The sequence below is a fragment of the Convolutriloba macropyga genome, chromosome 8, assembly GCF_964194025.1.
Source record: "Convolutriloba macropyga chromosome 8, txConMacr16.3, whole genome shotgun sequence".
Classification (NCBI taxonomy): domain Eukaryota; kingdom Metazoa; phylum Xenacoelomorpha; order Acoela; family Convolutidae; genus Convolutriloba; species Convolutriloba macropyga.
Window position 1 is genome coordinate 17,237,771 of NC_134475.1, and position 23,561 is coordinate 17,261,331.

General features: G+C 33.7%; 2 protein-coding genes across 2 annotated transcripts in view; both read right to left on the reverse strand.

The window, feature by feature from the left end:
* The window catches only part of LOC142344531 (ras-related protein Rab-11B-like), a 450,398-nt gene that overhangs the window by 90,810 nt on the left and 336,027 nt on the right, over nt 1–23,561 (reverse strand). The window lies entirely within an intron of this gene.
* LOC142344970 (uncharacterized) overlaps nt 1–23,561 on the reverse strand; it is a 53,886-nt gene that overhangs the window by 10,506 nt on the left and 19,819 nt on the right. Inside the window, exons 7-8 of the mRNA XM_075397054.1 lie at nt 21,894–21,974; nt 21,040–21,213 (exon numbers count right to left, since the gene is read on the reverse strand). Coding sequence (XP_075253169.1) covers nt 21,040–21,213; nt 21,894–21,974 — 255 coding nt within the window. The remainder of the gene's footprint in view (nt 1–21,039; nt 21,214–21,893; nt 21,975–23,561) is intronic.

The following is a 23,561-nucleotide window of genomic DNA, read 5'->3' on the forward strand; positions in this document are numbered from 1 at the left end:
AAATTTGAGGTCGGACATTTTGATTGGATTGTATTTTACACATAGGGCGGTGAGGAGCACACCGATATATTAAGTTTCACAAATTAAGGTTAGTTTCAGATTCTACTGCTCTGAGGAAAAAACAATTGCGATCACAAATAGGTGTCTCAACAATCGATTCAAAGAATCGTTGCTTGAAGATTGTTCATTAGGACGCCCTTATTTGATTGCCAATTTTTGGCACGTTAATAGCATTTTTCGAAAAATTTTGAATTGTTTGCGTATTTTTCTATATCTTCGGTGTCTAAAGTCTTGTCGCATCATCACAATGGTACTAGCTTCCATTAGCCTTGAAAAGATCCCCAATTAAACACGTTTAAAATAATCAGTGAATAGCTAATGGTCTTAAAGGCTTCAAAAAAGTTTTCTCGTTTTTAATTGAAATTTTGGATTTGCCGTTCTTGCAATCGAACGATTTATTCTGATTAGGGATAAGTGTCATTGGCTCCCTGTTGATTTAAAATTCAACCTATTCAATGCTTTCAATTAATATCTTATGATTTTTATCATATTGATACAACGAGTTTTCATGAAAATTTGGCACTTATTGTGATTAGCTTTTGGTTTTAATTACTTCGATAATTTGTTCTCATTTTTTTCTTCAATTGAACTTTTGATTTGTGCCTGTATTGCCTTGTTCGTTTTTTTGTTCTCATTTATTGACAGCTCTGACTTCTTGCTACTGAGGTTTGAGAGGACCTATTTAACACCTTCAGATAAAAGCTGATGGCTTTACCGACTTTGAATTCGTTTGTTTCATCAAAAACACCAACTCATTTTTGAACTTAAACCCTATTTTCTTTTTGTCGACTTGTTACTTAGTCTTATTAAGGAGGATTTTCTTCGGATTTTTACTGAAGGACAAAATCTGATGGCATTGTGAATTCACTGCTAAGTGTTTTCACAAACACTTATTGGTATTTGCCCATATTTTTTGTTTTTTTTTCCTTTCAATTAGGTTGATTGTCTTGTGTCTTAGTCTGTTTAACGGTAGTTCGCATGGGTACCCTCTTGCGGTATGGCACCATTTATCCATTTTTTAATTTAAGTTTGTGAAACTTTTTAAGTCAGTCACCAATTATTTCCGTGCAGTAGCTCCTCTTAATTTGGTCTACAAAACGTTTAAAAAATTAATTTTTTTACATTTCGTTGCACCAAATTTTTCTTATCACCTAATGTTGTGCTAATTGTTTAGCTTAGCTAAATTTTGAAAGAAATCTCAGCAACTTTGACAACATTCAAGTTTTGTTGTTTTCAAGAAAGGTGCCTATTTTAAACAGAAAAATGAAGCTTTTTCAGATCAAAACCGGCTTTATAAAGGTGATCTGGAATCTCAAAGACCCAAAAAGTTACTGCTGTACCATTTTCAGTGGTTTTCTTAGATTTTAGATCATTATCGAATACGTTCAGTTAGCAGTCTCGTTAGCCACCTACTTCAAATGCAAAACTCTCTGAAATGATGTTGTAATTTCTCCTCTTTTTCAATTTGGCACATTTAACTAACTTGATCTAAACCTCTTTCCGTTTCTAGTTAAAAAGTAACTCAATTATTAAAGATTTTTATGTTTTTAAACTATAATGTTGTTAAGCTGTCTTTTTACTGTTTCTTCCCAATAAAACTTTGAATTGGTCGGTTTCTATCGCGTGCCCATTTATATTAACGAAATGGGGTTGGGGTTCAAATGTTAAGCTCCAGCAACAAAATTTCTGAACAAATACAATAAATTCGTTTCCTTTGCTACAAATTCTCTTTCAAAGTGTATATCCAGTCAATAAATTATTATATTTAGTGCAGTTTCTCTTGCTAGTTAAAAGTGAATCTGAAAAGCTTGCGAATAGTTTCATATTCTACCAGAGCACGGTTTTGTAGTTTTACTATATTTTAAATATAATCATTCGCAGATTGCTATAATGCCCTACGGTTCAAATAAGTGCCTAACAGTTGTAAAAGATTTCCATTTCGTGTTTATACATATGTGCTATGTTATATTTCGACACAATCCTCCGTGAACAGTAGTTTAGGGAGCCAAGATTTCTTGGTCAACAAAACCAAATGTTGTTTTTGCTGCATTCGAAATAGAAATTCGAGAGAATTTCAAGAATTTGAAAGGTTTTCGTTCTCACCATGAACTGTATGGACCTGAAGCAAGTTGTTGGTTTTTGCAGAGAGTTTTGGCAAAATCATCAAAGATGTATTGTCTGCATTAATTCCATAAGATCATTAACGGTTTTCATTTGTTTGATCTAATCACGTATAAAAAAATTATTTTTATATTTAGTGCTCTTTGGGCGACTAAAAAAATCTTGAAATAAAGAAACTGGTGGAAAATCTGTTTCGTAGCGAAGTTTTGCTGTCTGTTATTGGTCAAAAAATGAGCGAGGTTTCGCGGATGAAAAATGATATGAGAACCAAAATATTGAGCGTATTGTCTTCTAGCGTTATTCCAAGAAAATTATCCTATTACATGATGCTCTAAATGAATAGTTAGCTGGTGGAATCTTTCAGCAAGGCTGTGCGACTTGTAAAAAAAATGATAAAATATAAGTTTTGCGGATTTTTGTAGACTCATGGTTGAGGTGCCAGACGGAAGTGACCTCCGATGAGACCCAAGTTCAACGCAAATGGTGTCTTTCCAGACCAAAAGTACAAGGTCTGGGATTTGATTCGGGCGCACTTCCGGATAGCTATGGTCTGATCACAGGTCATTTCCGTCAGGGTTGGTTTGATAAGAGGCGGATTGAAGCGCACATTAGTCTGACCAGAGAAGATTTTGAGCGCAAATGGGTCTGATCGGATACCATTTGGAGCGCAAAATTAAAGAGATTTGTTCATAGTTAAAACCATTCCCTGATCAGATTATTCTGAGCGCAATTGAGTCTGATCAGAGACGATTTCCAGCGCACAATAGTCTGATAAAGAGTGTCTTTCGAGCGCACAATAGTCTGATCATAACTAATTTTGAGCGCAAAATCGCCTGGGCAGTGGTTTGTGTTTGATCTGGGCTATGGACGCACAATCTTCTGGACAATGGTCTGATTTCGTTCTGATCAGAGGTCATTTCCGTCTGGCAAGTTCTGATCGGAGACAATTTTGAGCGCACTCCGACGGTGTTTCGAGCGCACTTCAGTCTGATCAGTGGACATTTTGGTCTGAGATTGTCCCGCCTGAACCTGGAACTCACTAAAAAATGTGTGAAAATGCCTGCTATAATGTTGCATCCTGTTGCAAAATTTTTTAGAGAATCTACAAATATGATAATAATGAACCATGTTTACAAAACGGTTTAACGGTTTTAAAAGTAAACCTCTCAACAGAAAATATTTCTACAAATAGTTTGAATAAAACACTAAAGGTCTTAAAAATATTAAACTAACGCTGCTGAGTTTCACAGTCAGCCGAGTTATAATTTTCCTTTTCTTATTAAGATCCCTGCTTGGTAACATTTTGAACTGACTGTTCTTATCTTTCATCAATTCTAAAATCACAACAGTGAGTTCTTCTGTTGTCTCTCTCTTCGCTACAGGCCCACTTAAATGGAAGTTTTTTGTATAACTCAGCACGCACCAAATCTGTTTTGGTTTTATAATATGAAAAATTCAGACTTGGAATTTCAATAAGCAGTCAAATGCAAAATCAGAGAACACTAAACATAATTTGTCAAAAAATAGAGAGCTGTCTTTTTTGTATTATTGAAGCCGCTTGCTTGGGCCATTCCTTATTTTTTTTTACCATTAGTAAGCTAAAGAATTGACCTTGAGATCAAATTTTTGTCTCGTTAAAATTTAAATGTACAAAATGCCAGGATGTGCCATGTCATAGTCTGGACAAAGATTCCGTCACGCTTTCCGTCTGGCCCATAACTGTCAGAAGTCACATTTTTATCGTTATTTTGTTGATCAAATTTATCGTATTTTGAGTAATAATTGTCAGATTGAAAATACGGACCACTAATTGTTGAAAAGAGAACCAGTAAACTAATTGTAAAAGTAAATTGAAACCAATATAAAAATTTTCTCCGCACATCAATTTAATTGAATTTTGGTTATTATAACACTTTTGATTTTTCGCAAAGAATTTCAGTTAGTACGCATTAGTTAACTATAGCCGCTGAATGCGTTAATGATTTGGTTAAATATTTTCCGCAATTTAATCAAAGAATTATTTGCAAAAATTTTAAGTGCAGCTTTCGGATAAAATAAGCGAAACTGAATATCGGAGCTATCTGCAAAGGTTTCATACTTCACCGAGTTTGGATTTCGAAGCAAACTGGTAATGGCCAAATGAGCAGATCAATATGCATGTTTGCCTTTTCTATAAACAAATCTTCTACAGCAAATTTTGAAAGCAAATTGTGTACAAAATTACCTAGTCAAAGTTATATAAACTCAAGTATTGTAAATCAAATCAAGTAAAGTATCGTGGACAAGTTTAGTGTGTTTGGTTCCTTAGAATTGTAACTTTAGTGTTGGAACTTTATTCGGCGGATGAAATTAACTAAGTCTGTTTCGGCATAGAGCGTAATGCTTTTATGGAATTTAAAATTCTCGAAGCTTCTTGCTTATTTTTATTTATGTTTTTTGGGAATCAGTTTGACAATAAATTGGAAACAAGGCGAATTGAATTTGAACCGAAAGTTCCGAACAATCAAATTATTAATAAAGTATAAAAATTGTAAATATAGCCCATGTCATTTAAAAACCAAAGATGCCACCATTAGAACAGGATTTTGAAGAGTAACTCAATCAAGTTCGATGACGAAAAATGAACTAGTTTCTACTTCTGCAAGAACAGGTGAAAATCAAGCAATACGTTCTCATTAAAATGAGAGTACAAAAACAAGAAGCTGCAACATGACGAGCTCAAATTAAAGCAATTGATTACAACTTGATCGCAACTTAACAGATATTAAACCGCAACTTAACAGTTTTTTGCAAGATAGCGCAGCTCCTCAAAAATTGAAAGATAAAAAATCAATCAGCCGCAAAAAAAAGATCTTCAACAAATACAAACAGAAACTTGCAAAATAAAGCGAATGCTTTACACTGTAGAAGTATCAAGGATGTAAATTAAAGATAATTTTCGTATCTATTTTTAAAACGAAAAATGCGACACTGACAAATATGTTATCGATAAGTTGGACTCAATATCCAATTGAAAGTTTTCTTATTAAAAAATACTGTTTTTCGAAATGACATCAAATATTTGAGACGTTGACTGTTTCAAGTATTGTTATTTTGGTTGGAAGTCTGTTTGAAATTATTTTCATTCACTTGTTCTGCACTTGAAAAGCTTCTAATTTTTATCATTTAATGCAAACCAATAAAAAATCTACTCAATTTTTTACATAACAAATCAAATACCTGAAACCTCAATATATCTTTCCTGTTTTTTACATCACGCAACTGAAATTTCTAATTTGTTGTTTTAACCAGCAATGAGTTAACTAAAGAAAATACATTTCAATGACAACCAGGTATAAATTGATAAGACTTTGAATTAAGGACAAAAATATGATACTTTTTCATTTTTTTCACTAATGACTGTTGTTTTCTGATCTTCTCGTTACACATTTCTCAAATTTGGTTGATTTTTAGTTTTATGGAACCCTTAAATCATAGTTGAATTGTTTCGCAAGTCTTTTAAAGTTAGAGTTTTTTAAAAGACAACTATTCGCTTTCATTATTTGAATTGAGAACCCATTGAGGAATCGCATCGAATTTCAGCTGACGATGAAAAATAGTCAAAATGATTCCATTTAATTAGTGCTAACTATTTTTCTCTGAAGTAAGGAGGTTGTTTTTGTTATTCCTCTTGTGATTGCAATTCTTTTTGTAATGTGATTGAAAGTTCCTTCAAAACCAACTTGGTTACTTTACATCATGTTAACTCCTAAAGTTATGGAAGATAGTTTCATATTTGTTTATATCCTCCGTACTCACACTTGTTCTTCTTGTTTCCTGTTTTGTTTCTGTTTGGGACATAGTACGTAACAATTGGTCTCATTTGAAATTAAAAAAACTCATTTTTGACTTCTAATGCGGGGATAATTGATAAATCAATGAACGTGAACAGCAAAAACTGATTATAAAGCTTGGCAGAGAAAGCTAAACATTGCTTTTCTCTGCTCAGAGTGGCCCCATCTCTTGGACGACAAATCCAGGAAATATCTTGGCAATTGACTTTTTGACAGAAAACTTGTAATCGAGTGCGAATATGTTCAAACATTTGCCCTAATCAAATGGTAAATATTCTATTTTGCTGATGTCAAGCTTAACTCTGCTCAGAGAAACCCAAGACTTGGGTTCTGCTCTGAACAGAAAAGACAACTTTTGGTCTGTTTCTGCCCAGAGAGGTCTCAAGTCTTGGATCCTCTACTCAAGTCCTGGCATCTCTCTTCCAAGACATGTTCTTTGTGAAATGTGTGAATCAGGCTGAAACATTAGGTGGTGAAAAGATAGCGAGGTGAAAAAACTGTATGTTATATAGTTTATATTGGCCAAACAGGGCAACAAATACTTCGGGCGTTAACAGAATTTCCAGACGGCAAATATTGGAGGAATTTAACGCTTAGGTTATAAAATCCTACTAAAGTGGTAGCTTTAACTTTTTTTCCAAAAAAATTAAAAAGTTTTGATATATAACTTAGAAGCAAAAAATAGACATTTAACTTTAAGTTTTGTTAAAATTCCCAAAGGATGAAAATTTTTTTGACTAGATTACTCAACAGGTTGCTTAGCAATCATTGTATATTATAAAAACTATATTTAAGGCAATTTGATTATAGAATGCATATCCAGTAGTTAACTTGAGTTCTTGCATACACGGATTTTATTAGTCATTTTTGCCTCCAATTTTTCAGTTAAAAGTTCTCTATAATACCCAGCACTGAGTAGAGAAAAGCAAAAAAACATTATCATTTTATAGAAACGAAAACAAGAGAATTTTTCTGTTTTTCGAATTTGACTGACGAGTTGCCTTTAGTAAAAGTAACGATAACTGAAGAAGAAAATTTTAAACCTATTATTTGGACCCGTATTATTTAACCCCAATCCTTTCAGTCTCCATCCTTTAAGCACTGCCACGATTTTAATGTTTTTTATAATTGGAAGCATTAAACAAGTCAAATAATTATTTGGCCATGCCTCATCGGACCTTGGGACTTTAAGTTTTTTAACTATCATTGTTTATATGACTGATTCATTTAGTGAATTTGCCTTATAAAGTAACTATCCAAGGTTTATCTTTCTTTCTCATAAACAATAATTATAATTGGTTTGCTCAATTGTTCACGTAATAGTGCTCTATAATATCCAAAAACATTCAACTGTTACTGGTTACAATAAGAGCTCCAGTTGGAACGAAATTGAGCAATGAAATTTATCAAATTTTCCAATGCATGAGCAAAAGAGTCACCCTGGATATTTATCTATATTATCAATATAGTGACATGATCAGAAAAAAGATCTGCCCATAGTTAGGAAGATTTTTTTTGAAAAATCAGAGCTTTAGTGTCCTGTCTACAAGTTCCGGGCTTGGGCTAGTTTTTGTTTGCGACTATTTTTTGTGGGATTATGTTTTCTGGACATGGAATACTTCATGGGGGCCACAAAACTCTAATTTAAAGTCAATCAGGTATAAATTGATCAGACTTTGAATTGTTTACAGAAAATTTATTCTTTTTTTTTACTGATGACTGATTTTGTGATCTTCTCGTTATAAACTTCTCAAATTTTTTTGATTTTTAGTTTCATAGAACCGCTAAATCATAGAATAATTTTTTGCTCGTCTTTTAAAGTTAGAAGTTTTTCAGAACACAACTATCCGCTTTCATTTTTTGAATTGAGAACCCATTGAGGAATCGCATCGAATTTCAGCTGACGATGAAAGCTAGTCAAAAAGATTCTATTTATTTAGTGCTAACTATTTTTTTCTGAAGTACGGAGGTTGTTTTTGTTATTCCTTATGTCATTGCAATTATTTTTGTAATGTGATTGAAAGTTCCTCCAAAAACCAACTTGGTTACTTTACATCATGTTAACTCCTAAAGTTATGGAAGATAGTTTCATATTTTTTTATATCCTCCGTACTCTCACTTGTTCTTCTTGTTTCCTGTTTTGTTTCTCTTTGTGACATAGTACGTAACAATTGGTCTCATTTAAATAAAAAAAACTCATTTTTGAATTCTTATGCGGGGATAATTGATAAATCAATGAACGTGAACAGCAAAAACTGATTATGAAGCTTGGCAGAGAAGGCTAAATATTGCTTTTCTCTGCCAAGAGAGGCCCCATGTCTTGGAGAACAAATCCAGGAAATACCTTGGCAATTGACTTTTTGACAGAAAATTTGTAATCGAGTGCGAATATGTTCAAACATTTGCCCTAATTAAATGGTAAATATTCTTTTTTGCTGATGTCAAGCTTAACTCTGCTCAGAGAAACCCAAGACTTGGGTTCTGCTCTGAACAGAAAAGACAACTTTTGGTCTGTTTCTGCCCAGAGAGGTCTCAAGCCTTGGATCCTCTACTCAAGTCCTGGCATCTCTCTTCCAAGACATGTTCTTTGTGAAATGTGTGAATCAGGCTGAAACATTAGGGGGTGAAAAGATAGCGAGGTGAAAAAATTTTATGTTGTATAATTTATATTGGCCAATCAAGGCAACAAATACTTCGGGCGTTAACAAAATTTCCAGTCCGCAAATATTGGAGGAATTTAACGCTTAGGTTATAAAATCCTACTAAAGTGGTAGCTTTAACTATTTCTCCAAATGAATTAAACAGTTTTGATATATAACTGAGAAGCAAAAAATAGACATTTAAATATAGATGTTGTTAATATTCCAAAAGGATGAACAATTTTTTCGACTAGATTACTCTACAAGTTGCTTAGCAATCATTGTATATTATAAATACTAAAATTAAGGCACTTTGATTATAGAATGCCTATCCAATAGTTAACTTGAGTTCTTGCATACGCGGATTTTATTACTCATTTTTGCCTCCAATTTTTCAATTAAATGTTCTCTATTATACCCAGCACTTAGTGGAGAAAAGCAAAAAAACACTATCATTTTATGGAAACGAAAACAAGAGGATTTTTCTGTTTTTCGAGTTTGACTGACGAGTTGCCTTTAGTAATAGTAACGCTAACTGAAGAAGAAAATTTTAACCCTCTTATTTGAACCCGTATTATTTAACCCCTATTTTTTTCAGCCTCCATCCTTTAACCACTGCCACGATTTTAATGTTTTTTATAGTTGGAACCATTAAACTAGTCAAATAATTATTTGGCCATGCCTCATCGGACCTTGGGATTTTAAGTTTTTTAACTATCATTGTTTATTATGACTGATTCATTTAATGCATTTGCCTTATAAAGTAACTATCCAAGGTTTATCTTTCTTTCCCATAAACACTAATTATAATTGGTTTGCTCAATTCTTCACGTAATAGTGCTCTATAATATCCAAACACATTCAACTGTTACTGGTTACAATAAGAGCTCCAGTTGGAACGAAATCGAGCAATGAAATTTATCAAAATTTCCAATGCATGAGCAAAAGAGTCACCCTGAAGATTTATCTATATTATCAATATAGTGACATGATCAGAAAAAAATCTGCCCATAGTTAGGAAGGTATTTTTTAAAATTTCAGAGCTAAAGTGTCCTGTCTACAAGATCCGGGCTTGGGCTAGTTTTTGTTTGCGACTATTTTGTCTGGGACTATCTTTTCTGGACATGGAATACTCCATGGGGGCCACAAAACTCTAATTTAAAGTAAACCAGGTATAAATTGATAAGACTTTGAATTGTTTGCAGAAAATTTATTCTTTTTTTTACTAATGACTGTATTTTCTGATCTTCTCGTTATAAACTTCTCAAACTTTTTTTTTGATTTTTAGTTTCATAGAACCGCTAAATCATAGAATAATTTTTTGCTAGTCTTTTTAGGTTAGAAGTTTTTTAAAACACAACTATTCGCATTCATTACTTGAATTGAGAACCCATTGAGGAATCGCATCGAATTTCAGCTGACGATGAAAGCTAGTCAAAAAGATTCTATTTAATTAGTGCTAACTATTTTTTTCTGAAGTACGGAGGTTGTTTTTGTTATTCCTCATGTCATTGCAATTATTTTTGTAATGTGATTGAAAGTTCCTTCAAAAACTTTGTTTATATCCTCCGTACTCTCACTTGTTCTTCTTGTTTCCTGTTTTGTTTCTCTTTGTGACAAAGTACGTAACAATTGGTCTCATTTGAAATAAAAAAACTAATTTTTGACTTCTTATGCGGGGATAATTGATAAATCAATGAACGTGAACAGCAAGAACTGATTATAAAGCTTGGCAGAGAAAGCTAAACATTGCTTTTCTCTGCCCAGAGTGGCCCAATCTCGTGGACGACAAATCCAGGAAGAAATATCTTGGCAATTGACTTTTTGACAGAAAATTTGTAATCCAGTGCGAATATGTTCAAATATTTGCCCTAATTAAATGGTTAATATTCTATTTTGCTAATGTCAAGCTTAACTCTGCTCAGAGAAACCCAAGATTTGGGTTCTGCTCTGAACAGAAAAGACAACTTTTGGTCTGTTTCTGCCCAGAGAGGTCTCAAGTCTTAGATCCTCTACTCAAGTCCTGGCATCTCTCTTCCAAGACATGTTCTTTGTGAAATGTGTGAATCAAGCTGAAACATTAGGGGGTGAAAAGATAGCGAGGTGAAAAAATTGTATGTTGTATAATTTATATTGGCCAATCAGGGCAACAAATACTTCGGGCGTTAACAAAATTTCCAGTCCGCAAATATTGAGGAATTTAACGCTTAGGTTATAAAATCCTACTAAAGTGGTAGCTTTAACTATTTTTCCAAAAGAATTAAACAGTTTTGATATATAACTGAGAACCAAAAATAGACATTTAAATTTAGATGTTGTTAATATTCCCAAAGGATGAACAAATTTTTTGACTAGATTACTCTACAAGTTGCTTAGCATTCATTGTATATTATAAATACTATATTTAAGGCAATTTGATTATAGAATGCCTATCCAATAGTTAACTTGAGTTCTTGCATACAGATTTTATTAGTCATTTTTGCCTCCAATTTTTCAGTTAAACGTTCTCTATAATACCCAGCACTGAGTAGAGAAAAGCAAAAAAACATTATCATTTTATAGAAACGAAAACAAGAGGATTTTTCTGTTTGTCGAATTTGACTGACGAGTTGCCTTTAGTAATAGTAACTATAACTGAAGAAGAAAATTTTAACCCTCTTATTTGAACCCGTATTATTTAACCCCAATCTTTTCAGCCTCCATCCTTTAACCACTGCCACGATTTTAATGTTTTTTATAATTGGAACCTTTAAACTAGTAAAATAATTATTTGGCCATGCCTCATTGGACCTTGGGACTTTAAGTTTTTTAACTATCATTGTTTATTATGACTGATTCATTTAATGCATTTGCCTTATAAAGTAACTATCCAAGGTTTATCTTTCTTTCTCATAAACACTAAATATAATTGGTTTGCTCAATTGTTCACGTAATAGTGCTCTATAATATCCAAAAACATTCAACTGTGACTGGTTACAATAAGAGCTCCAATTGGAACGAATTTGAGCAAGGAAATTTATCAAAATTTCCAATGCATGAGCAAAGGAGTCACCCTTGAGATTTACCTATGTTATCAATATAAGGACATGATCAGAAAAAAGATCTGCCCATAGTTAAGAACGTAATTTTTAAAAATTCAGAGCTAAAGTGTCCTGTCTACAAGTTCCGGGCTTGGGCTAGTTTTTGTTTGCGACTATTTTGTCTGGGACTATCTTTTCTGGACGTGGAATACTCCATGGGGGCAACAAAACTCTAATTTAAAGTCAACCAGGTATAAATTGATAAGACTTTGAATTGTTTACAGAAAATTTATTCTTTTTTTTTTACTAATGACTGTGTTTGCTGATCTTCTCGTTATAAACTTCTCAAATTTTATTAATTTTTAGTTTCATAGAACCGCTAAATCATAGAATAAATTTTTGCTAGTCTTTTCAAGTTAGAAGTTTTTAAAAATACAACTACCTGCTTTCATTATTTGAATTGAGAACCCAATGAGGCATCGCATCGAAGTTCAGCTGACGATGAAAGCTAGTCAAAAAGATTCATTTTTTTCAGCGCAAACTAATTATTTTCTGAAGTAAGGAGCTTGATCAGTAATTCCTCATGTGATTGCATGTCTTTTTGTTATGTGTTTGGAAATTCCTTCAAAAACCAACTTTATTACTTATCATGTAACTCAATACAACTATATCTCAATACAACTACTCAATTCAAATAATACAACTATATCATGTTAACTCGTAAAATTATGGAAGATAGTTTCATATTTTTTTATATCCTCCGCACTCTCACTTGTTCTTCTTGTTTCTTGTTTTGTTTCTCTTTGGGACATAGCACGTAAGAATTGGTCTCAATTGAAACAAAAAAAACTCATTTTTGAATTCTTATGCGGGGATAATTGATAAATCAATGAACGTGAACAGCAAAAACTGATTATGAAGCTTGGCAGAGAAGGCTAAACATTGCTTTTCTCTGCCAAGAGAGGCCCCATGATTTGGAGAACAAATCCAGGAAATACATTGGCAATTGATTTTTTGAAAGAAAACTTGTAATCGAGTGCGAATATGTTCAAACATTTGCCCTCATCAAATGGTAAATAATAATTTATAATGGTAAACTCAAATGATAAATTGGTCTGTTTCTGCCCAGAGAGGTCTCAAGTCTTGGATCCTCTACTCAAGTTCTGGCATCTCTCTTCCAAGACATGCTCTTTGTGAAATGTCTGAATCAGTCTGAAACATTAGGGGCTGAAAAGATAATGAGGTGAAAAAATTGTATATTGTATAATTTATATTGGCCAAACAGGGCAACAAATACTTCGAGCGTTAACAAAATTTCTGGTCCTCAAATATTGGAGGAATTTAACGCTTAGGTTATAAAATCCTAATAAAATGGTAGTTTTAACTAATTTGCCAAAACAATTAAACAGTTTTGATAAATAACTGAGAAGCAAAAAATAGCCTTTTTTAAATTTAGATTTGTTAAAACTCCAAAAGAATGAACAATTTTTTTGACTAGATTACTCAACAAGTTGCTTAGCAATCATTGTATATTATAAATACTATATTTAAGGCAATTTGATTATAGAATGGCTATCCAATAGTTAACTTGAGTTCTTGCATACACGGATTTTTTTACTCATTTTTGCCTCCAATTTTTCAGTTAAAAGTTCTGTATAATACCCAGCACTGAGTAGAGAAAAGCAAAAAAAAAACATTATCATTTTATAGAAACGAAAACAAGAGAATTTTTCTGATTTTCGAATTTGACTGACGAGTTGCTTTTAGTAATAGTAACGATAACTGAAGAAGAAAATTTTAACCCTCTTATTTGGACCCGTATTATTTAACGCCATTCTTTTCAGCCTCCATACTTTAACCACTGCCACGATTTTAATGTTTTTTATAATTGGAAGCATTAAACAAGTCAAATAATTATTTGGCCATGCCTCATCGGACCTTGAGATTTTAAGTTTTTTAACTATCATTGTTTATTATGACTGATTCATTTAATGCATTTGCCTTATAAAGTAACTATCCAAGGTTTATCTTTCTTTCTCATAAACATTAATTATAATTGGTTTGCTCAATTGTTCACGTAATAGTGCTCTATAATATCCAAAAACATTCAACTGTTACTGGTTACAATAAGAGCTCCAGTTGGAACGAAATTGAGCAATGAAATTTAACAAAATTTCCAATGCATGAGCAAAAGAGTCACCCTGGAGAATTATCTATATTATCAATATAGTGACATGATCAGAAAAAAGATCTGCCCATAGTTAGGAAGGTTTTTTTAAAATTTTCAGAGCTAAAGTGTCCTGTCTACAAGTTCCGGGCTTGGGCTAGTTTTTGTTTGCGACTATTTTGTCTGGGACTATCTTTTCTGGACATGGAATACTCCATGGGGGCCACAAAACTCTAATTTAAAGTCAACCAGGTATAAATTGATAACACTTTGAATTGTTTGCAGAAAATTTATTTTTTTTACTAATGACTGTATTTTCTGATCTTCTCGTTACAAACTTCTCAAATTTTTTTGATTTTTGGTTTCATAGAACCGCTAAATCATAGAATAATTTTTTGCTAGTCTTTAAAAGTTAGAAGTTTTTTAATATACAAATACCTGTTTTCGTTATTTGAAGTGAGAAACCAATGAGGAACCGCTTCGAAGTTCAGCTGACGATGAAAGCTAGTCAAAATGATTTAATTTTTTTCAGCGCAAACTAATTATTGTCTGAAGTAAGTAGGTTGTTTACGTAATTCCTCATGTGATTGCATGTCTTTTTGTTATGTGTTTGAAAGTTCCTTCAAAAACCAATTTTATTACTTTATATCATGTGAACTCCTAAAGTTATGGAAGATAGTTTCATATTTCTTTATATCCTCCGCTCTCTCACTTGTTCATCTTGTTTCCTGTTTTGTTTTTCTTTGGGACATAGCACGTAAGAATTGGTCTCAATTGAAAAAAAAACTCATTTTTGAATTCTTATGCGGGGATAATTCATAAATCATTGAACGTGAACAGCAAGAACTGATTATAAAGCTTGGCAGAGAAAGCTAAACATTGCTTTTCTCTGCCCAGAGAGGCCCCATCTCTTGGACGACAAATCCAGGAAACATCTTGGCAATTGACTTTTTGACAGAAAACTTGTAATCGAGTGCGAATATGTTCAAAAACTTGCCCTCATCAAATGGTAAATATTCTATTTTGATGATGTCAAGCTTAACTCTGCTCAGAGAAACCCAAGACTTGGGTTCTGTTCTGAGCAGAAAAAACAACTTTTGGTCTGTTTCTGCCCAGAGAGGTCTCAAGTCTTGGATCCTCTACACAAGTTCTGGCATCTCTCTTCCAAGACATGTTCTTTGTGAAATGTCTGAATCAGTCTGAATCATTAGGGGGTGAAAAGATAGCGAGGTGAAAAAATTGTATATTGTATAAATTATATTGGCCAAAGAGGGCAAAAAATACTTCGAGCGTTAACAAAATTTCTGGTCCTCAACTATTGGAGGAATTTAACGTTTAGGTTATAAAATCCTAATAAAGTGGTAGCTTTAACTATTTTGCCAAAACAATTAAACAGTTTTGATAAATAACTGAGAAGCAAAAAATAGCCTTTTTTATATTTAGATTTTGTTAAAACTCCCAAAGAATGAACAATTTTTTTGACTAGATTACTCACCAAGTTGCTTAGCAATCATTGTGTATTATAAATACTATATTTAAGGCATTCTGACTATAGAGTGCCTGTCCAATAGTTAACTTGAGTTCTTGCATACACGGATTTTATGACTAATTGTTGCCTCCTAGTTTTCAGTTAAAATTCTCTATAATACCCACCACTGAGTAGAGAAAATCAAAAAAAGACATTATCATTTTATAGAAAGAAAAACAAGAGAATTTTTCTGATTTTTGAATTTGACTGACGAGTTGCCTTTCGTAATTGTAACGATAACTGTAGAAGAAAAATTTAATCCCCTTATTTGAACCCGTGTTATTTAACCCCATTTTTTTCAGCATCCATCCTTTAACCACTGCCACGATTTTAATGTTTTTTATAATTGGAACCATTAAACTATTCAAAAAATTATTTGGCCATGCCTCAGCGGACCTTCGGACTTCAAGTTTTTTTAACTATCCTTGTTTATTATGACTGATTCATTTAATGCATTTGCCTTATAAAGTAACTATCCAAGGTTTATCTTTCTTTCTCACAAACACTAATTAATATTGGTTTGCTCAATTGTTCACGTAATAGTGCTCTATAATATCCAAAAACATTCAACTGTTACTGGTTACAATAAAAGCTCCAGTTGGAACGAATTTGAGCAATGAAATTTATCGAAATTGCCAATGCATGAGCAAAAGAGTCAGCCTGGAATATTATCTATATTATCAATGTAGTGACATAATCAGAAAAAAGATCTGCCCATAATTAAGATGGTAATTTTTAAAAATTCAGAGCTAAAGTGTCCTATATACAAGTTCCGGGCTTGGGCTAGTTTCTGTTTGCGACTATTTTGTCTGGGACTGTGTTTTCTGGACATGGAATAATCCTTGAGGGCCACAAAACTCTAATTTAAAGTCAACCAGGTATAAATTGATAAGACATTGAATTGTTTACAGAAAATTTATCCTTTTTTCTAATGACTGTGTTTTCTGATATTCTCGTTATAAACTTCTCAATTTTTATTGATTTTTAGTTTCATAGAACCACTAAATCAAAGAATAATTTTTTTGCTAGTCTTTTAAAGTTAGAAGTTTTTTAAAATACAAATACCTGCTTCCATTATTTGAATTGAGAACCCAATGAGGAACCGCTTCGAAGTTCAGCTGACGATGAAAGCTAGTCAAAATGATTTAATTTTTTTTTCAGCGCAAACTAATTATTTTCCGAAGTAAGTAGGTTGTTTACGTAATTCCTCATGTGATTGCATGTCTTTTTGTTATGTGTTTGAAAGTTCCTTCAGAAACCAATTTTATTACTTTATATCATGTGAACTCCTAAAGTTATGGAAGATAGTTTCAAATTTCTTTATATCCTCCGTACTCTCACTTGTTCTTCTTGTTTCCTGTTTTGTTTCTCTTTGTGACATAGTACGTAACAATTGGTCTCATTTGAAATAAAAAAACTCATTTTTGAATTCTTATGCGGGGATAATTGATAAATCAATGAACGTGAACAGCAAAAACTGATTATGAAGCTTGGCAGAGAAAGCTAAACATTGCTTTCCTCTGCCCAGAGAGGCCCCATGTCTTGGAGGACAAATCTAGGAAATATCTTGGCAAATGATTTTTTGACAGATAACTTGTAATCGAGTGCAAATATGTTTAAACATTTGCCCTCATCAAATGGTAAATATAATATTTTGCTGATGTCAAGCTTAACTCTGCTCAGGTATACCCAAGACTTGGGTTCTGCTCTGAACAGAAAAACCAACTTTTGGACTATTTCTGCCCAGAGAGGTCTCAAGTCTTGGATCCTCTACTCAAGTTCTGGCATCTCTCTTCCAAGACATGTTCTTTGTGAAATGTCTGAATCAGTCTGAATCATTAGGGGGTGAAAAGATAGCGAGGTGAAAAAATTGTATATTGTATAAATTATATTGGCCAAAGAGGGCAAAAAATACTTCGAGCGTTAACAAAATTTCTGGTCCCCAAATATTGGAGGAATTTAATGCTTAGGTTATAAAATCCTAATAAAGTGGTAGCTTTAACTATTTTTCAAAACAATTAAACAGTTTTGATAAATAACTGAGAAGCAAAAAATACCCTTTTTTAAATTTAGATTTTGTTAAAACTCCCAAAGAATGAACAACTTTTTGACTAGATTACTCACCAAGTTGCTTAGCAATCATTGTGTATTATAAATACTATATTTAAGGCATTTTGATTATAGAGTGCCTATCCAATAGTTAACTTGAGTTCTTGCATACACGGATTTTATTACTCATTTTTGCCTCCAATTTTTCAATTAAATGTTCTCTATTATACCCAGCACTTAGTGGAGAAAAGCAAAAAAACACTATCATTTTATGGAAACGAAAACAAGAGGATTTTTCTGTTTTTCGAGTTTGACTGACGAGTTGCCTTTAGTAATAGTAACGCTAACTGAAGAAGAAAATTTTAACCCTCTTATTTGAACCCGTATTATTTAACCCCTATTTTTTTCAGCCTCCATCCTTTAACCACTGCCACGATTTTAATGTTTTTTATAGTTGGAACCATTAAACTAGTCAAATAATTATTTGGCCATGCCTCATCGGACCTTGGGACTTCAAGTTTTTTTAACTATCATTGTTTATTATGACTGATTCGTTTAATGCATTTTCCCTATAAAGTAACTATCCAAAGTTTATCTTTCTTTCTCACAAACACTAATTAAAATTGGTTTGCTCAATTTTTCACGTAATAGGGCTCTACAATATCCAGAAACATTCAAGTGTTACGGGTTACAATAAGAGTTCCAGTTGGAACAAATTTGAGCAATAAAATTTATCAAATTTCCAATGCATGAGCAAAGGAGTCACCCTGGAAATTTATCTATATTTTCAATATAGTAACATGATCAGAAAAAAGATCTGCTCATAGTTAAGACGGTAATTTTTAATAATTCAGAGCTAAAGTGTCCTGTCTACGAGTTGGGGGCTGGGGCTTTGTTTTGTCTGCACCTGTTTTGACTTCGACTATTTTTCGGGACATGGAACACTTCATGAGTGTAATAAATTCTTCTATGCACTAACTGATGTGAACAATTACAATGCTTATTAATAATAGACGAAAATTAAAAAGAATAAAGTATTTCAAAAACATTGATTAAACAAAAACTTTTTACGTCATGTATATACCATGCCTTGACTGTCGTTGTATTCATTTTTGTTCGAAGAGCAATACCAATTTTATATTGCGGAAATACATAAAAAAGGTGAAGTTTGTCAGAAAGTTTAGCAGGAAAAATTTATTGAAAATTGTGCAAAAAGGAATCTTCGAATAGCTTGACAAGAAGCTCCACTTGTGCAAAATTTTCTTGGATAGAGAAAAGACGCTTTGAGGAGCAAAATCGAACATTAAAATGGGCTAGAATAGATTCCCAATTTCAGGAGATTTTGATCAATCGTTAGCAGACTAGGATTGCAGGTAAAAAATATTAGTTAAAAACCAGTACTGGTTCTATTTTACAGTAGTTCAGACTGCTTATACCCGCTAACACCTTAGGGAACGGCTCTTTTAAGTAACAAATTTCAATTCTAAAACAGTCTCATTTTTTGACACATTCTCATTTGAGTTATCTTCTTTCACATTTTTCTCGCTTGCTCAAATCATATTGGACTGACAGACAGAAAAGATATTTGACATACACACAAAGAACACAAGACATTGATGCAGACGAAGGGGCTCCACAAGTCACTGCTGAGGACAGAGGAGCAAGCCAAAGAAAATGCGTTAATTGTCAATGGGACACACAAGAAAGAGAATAAATATATTCAAGTTTGCAGAAAGATTTTTTTGATAAGGAGGTTGTAAGCATCTAGAAAAAAGATCATTCGCTGGTGTCATCTGGCACTGACTCAAACGCAACAACCTGATGTTGATGACAAAAGACTGTGTGGATATCAACGCATAGAAGCTCGAGCAAGAATTTGGTAGGTTTTGAACGACAAATTTTGAAGTATGGAGACAACGAAGGTGGAGGATTTACTCGCACGTCTGGATCGCTTGCAGCTTAAGATTTGGAAAGATTTGAACAGCTTCTTTATCTGAGGACAGAAGCTGCTGGCACTGCTTCAACAAGCAGAGGAAGCTGTCTCAGAGACGCTCTTTAACGCCTTCTGCTCAATGCTACGCCAATGAGGTATGAAAGATTTGTTAAACAGGAATGATTTGTCATACCCGGTATCAAACTTCAGAGTTGAGTAAAACGCAACGAAAGGAAGGAATGATTTGCGTTTGAGATTTTTGGATGTTTTTCAAAATACTGTAGGAGGAAGATAATGCAATGCAGCAAGTGTGAAGGGCAGGTTCAACCATGCGCAGTATTCAGGAAAAAATGCTTGAGTCCATCAATATTCAATGACGATGGGTCTGATTTTGTCTTAACCTGACGACAAAAACTTGACAGCTCTAATCGGCGGAAAACAGCAGGCAAGCTAGTAGACAGTCGCTGTTCAGAACGAATAGTTAGAACCATCGACGTGTTCACGTTATTTGTTTCTGTTCAATCAGTGGTCAGAAGTCTGTCCCAATGTAACTCATTCTAATATATTTTCAGAGACTGTGCGAGGATCAGCATAACCTAAGATATGATAACTCAGAAATATATGGAGTGAAAAAAATATTTTTTCGTTTTTTTCTTCTGAAAAAAATACAGCTGGATGAAACTCCAAAAGTGAACTCGACAAATATTAAATTAGGAAAACATTTGTTTAGAACCTTTCACTAAGGCGTTTTAGAGTTCAAAATGGGTTCCAACAGCGTTAAACATAACAGTGCAAAGAAGTGGTGCGGACAATTGAGTCATCTAATTCAATCTGATTTTGTCAGAAGTGCAACAAAGACAGTGGGGAAACTCGAAGATAAGTTCACATTTTAGTTAAGATCACAAATACTCTAGTACGGGTAGTACGGGGAGTGGCTGAATTCCTAGTAGAGAAGCAACTGAAAAAGATTTTCAGAGTGGAGCTGCTGTGAGAATATCAATACGAAATTTGGTCTCAGAACAGTACACAAAATTCATTATTGTGGATTTTCCTAACCAAATAGAGCACAGGATTTCAACTTGAATAAAGCAGAACAAATATATGCAGGCAGAAGAATGTTTGTCTCAATGTATGGACGCTCAAGAAGCTGAGACAAGACGATGCAATGTTTAGACGAAAGTGGTCTACAGAAGAGCATCGTACCAGAGACGCCAAAACAGAACGTGTTAGCTGAGAGGTGCAACAGGGCTTTGATGGAGATGGCAAAATGTTTGCTCATTGACTCAGAACTTACCATGATTATGTGGTGAGCAGCAAGTGTACATTAAACGAGGATCAAAAATCTACATTTACGACAAAGAGAATAAGATTTTCCAGCAGAATTGACGCAAAACACAAAGTCTAAGCTGTTAAACAGTGATCGATTCTATCTATGGTTATGTTATTTTTCTGAGGATGAGGGAAAGAGTGACTTACGAACTAGAACCCAAAGCACTGGTACGAAAGTTCTTGGATTACACTAAGGGTGACAAGGAATACTTTGTGTACACACAAACCTCACGCGGGATAATGACAGTTCGAGATCAGATCATCAAGGAATCTGAAATAGGCTGAGGCGCTCGACCTAGTAGACGAGGAATCAAAACAACTGGGAAAATGGCGATCAGATAATGCCATTCATACACTGACATCACCTAGAGACAGTGAACCTGTACAGCAATAAAAGATGAGTGGAGTGACGAAGAATGCGCGAACACTCAAGTAATAATACTGAGATGAGAGGCCCCAGATTGTTGAAGACTCAGCACTCGATGACGGTTCTATTGCAACACTAGCGGATCCTGGAGCCTCAGAGTCACTAGACTGCAGTGAGACATATTTTCGTTCATCCACAAGAACCACTTTATATGAACGTATATCGTATCCTTTAAAAAATATCATAAAAAAACATAAAAATTAACTGAATTTCATAGTTAAATGTGAAAAGTGCTCCTTGAAATTCAATTTGTCATCAACAATAACACTTAAATATTTGAATTAGATTGCATGTTGAAAATCAAAATCAGAAATGGTTTTCTTACTGTGTCTGCAACGTCTATTTCGATGTGAACTGATTGCTGTGTCATCAGCAAAGAGAATATTTTTTTAAACAAAATCCGAAAGGTCATTGATATATATTGAAACAAAATTGGTCCCAAAGACAGAATTGACGGTATTGACCCGATCGAGCAGAAATTGAAATAATGGTTTTGGCGAGATTGAATAGACTGAAATTTGGGTTTTGGCCAGACGGAACAGATGGAAATAAGGGTTTTGGCCAGACCGATTAAACCGAAAAGTGAATTTTGGCCAGACCGAACTGACCAAAAATTTGGGTATTGGCCAGACGGCACAGACTGAAATAAGGTTATTGGTGAGACCGAACAGGCCGAAATGTTGATTTTGTCTAGACCAAACGGACGAATGTTGGGTATAGGCCACACCGAACAGACCAGAAAACGCTACTGGCCAGACGAAAACCGCGTTCAAAATTTTCTCCATACCATTGACCTGGGTCGCACCGCACCCCCTGTCCGATACCTCTGCTGGTCGTTGATCTCATCCTGGGCATTCAGATTTATTTGCTGTAAAATTTAGTAATTCGAACATAAATCAAACATAAATCGAACATTTTTTCAATTTTGTGGAGAATATTTATTCAAATGGCTTATGCGTTTTGCATGCGATATTGCAGTTAATATTCCTAGGTTTCTCGATAAAAAGAGAGCCGTTCAAAGTTAAATTGACAACGGTAACATAACTAATGAAATTAGTTTAGCACAAAGTGGGTTATTTAGCGATGTCTTTCAGTCTAGAGAATAAATTTTATGACCAATTAGTCTGTCTGTTGCAGATAACTCTAATGACGGTGAGGTTCACCACAAGTTTCGGTGACTCCTTAAGATACAAGTAACAAGAAACAAATCTGTAAACTAATGCACAATAATGAACATTCTTTACTCTTCAACAAAGCGAATTTAATCCCACTAATACAAACGTTCTGAGACCATTAGATGTAAAAGATGAAACATGTCAAAAATACAATCCCTAGTAGAAGCTTTTCATCATTATGAAAAGACCAAAAGTCCAGAATTTGGTAAATACTTAACTTAACTCGAGGACCGAGTCAAAAGTCGAAGACCGTAGTCAAAAGTGAGCCAAACTTGTTTTATGATTCGTGCCTGCGTCTCTTCATAGGTCAAGCGAAATTCATTTCTTTTTTTTTTCACAATTCCAGGCCTCATCTATTTTTAGTTGATGCGTTTAAAATCGACCAAGCATAGCTGGGGAAATGTTCAAATTTAATTCTCAATTTGTGACATTTTGATCTGCGCCCGAAACTAATTCGAAACAAATTCGATCGGCGAAGGAAATGAACACTGAATTCATGCGCTTAATTAACTTAAATTTAACAGACTTATTTCAAATGTAAAAATCTGCTGCTTCGGCGGATCGTGGGGCCTCATGTGAAACAAAGACAAACAAAACGAAGAAATTGAAACCAACATTTTCAAGATTCCATCAACGTAAATTTTGAGCACATTTATGTTGACATTTACAATTGAAATGTGAGAAATCTGTGCCAGCAACAATGATCAATCAATTGTTCAATTAATGATTTATTCGATTTTTTCATCCAATTTTAACAGCAAAAGAGATATAAAATTTGTGTAGTGTGGCACGTTTTCCCTTTTTCCCTTTTGGGACGTTTTTCAAGACCAGACAAAGAATCAAAATCAATAAACAGCAACAAACAAAAACTACATTAAAAACTCGGCATCTGTGTTTATTTGAAAAAGGAAAAATCTTAAGTCCAAATAGCATCAGGCAAATCCTAAACTAAAAAAATCAACTTGCCTCTCACTAGAAAAGATATACTTGTCGTTAATGAGAATAGATTACAAGTCGACAGAAAAGACGGAACGGCAAAACTTCTGATTTTTTTAGAAATGGTTTTCCACAATTCACCCATAGTCCGTTCTAGGTCTAGTTTTTTGTTTATTCAATGAAAATTCTTTCAATTGTACGTCAGGACTTGTCCTGCTACGTTTTTTCAATTCAAAGAAATTGATTTGTATTGGCGCGCTGTTTTTTTGAGACCGGTTCACGATATTTTCGGCTTTTTCACGTTAATGAGAAGTCAAATTAGAGTGGCGAAATTGGTCACACTG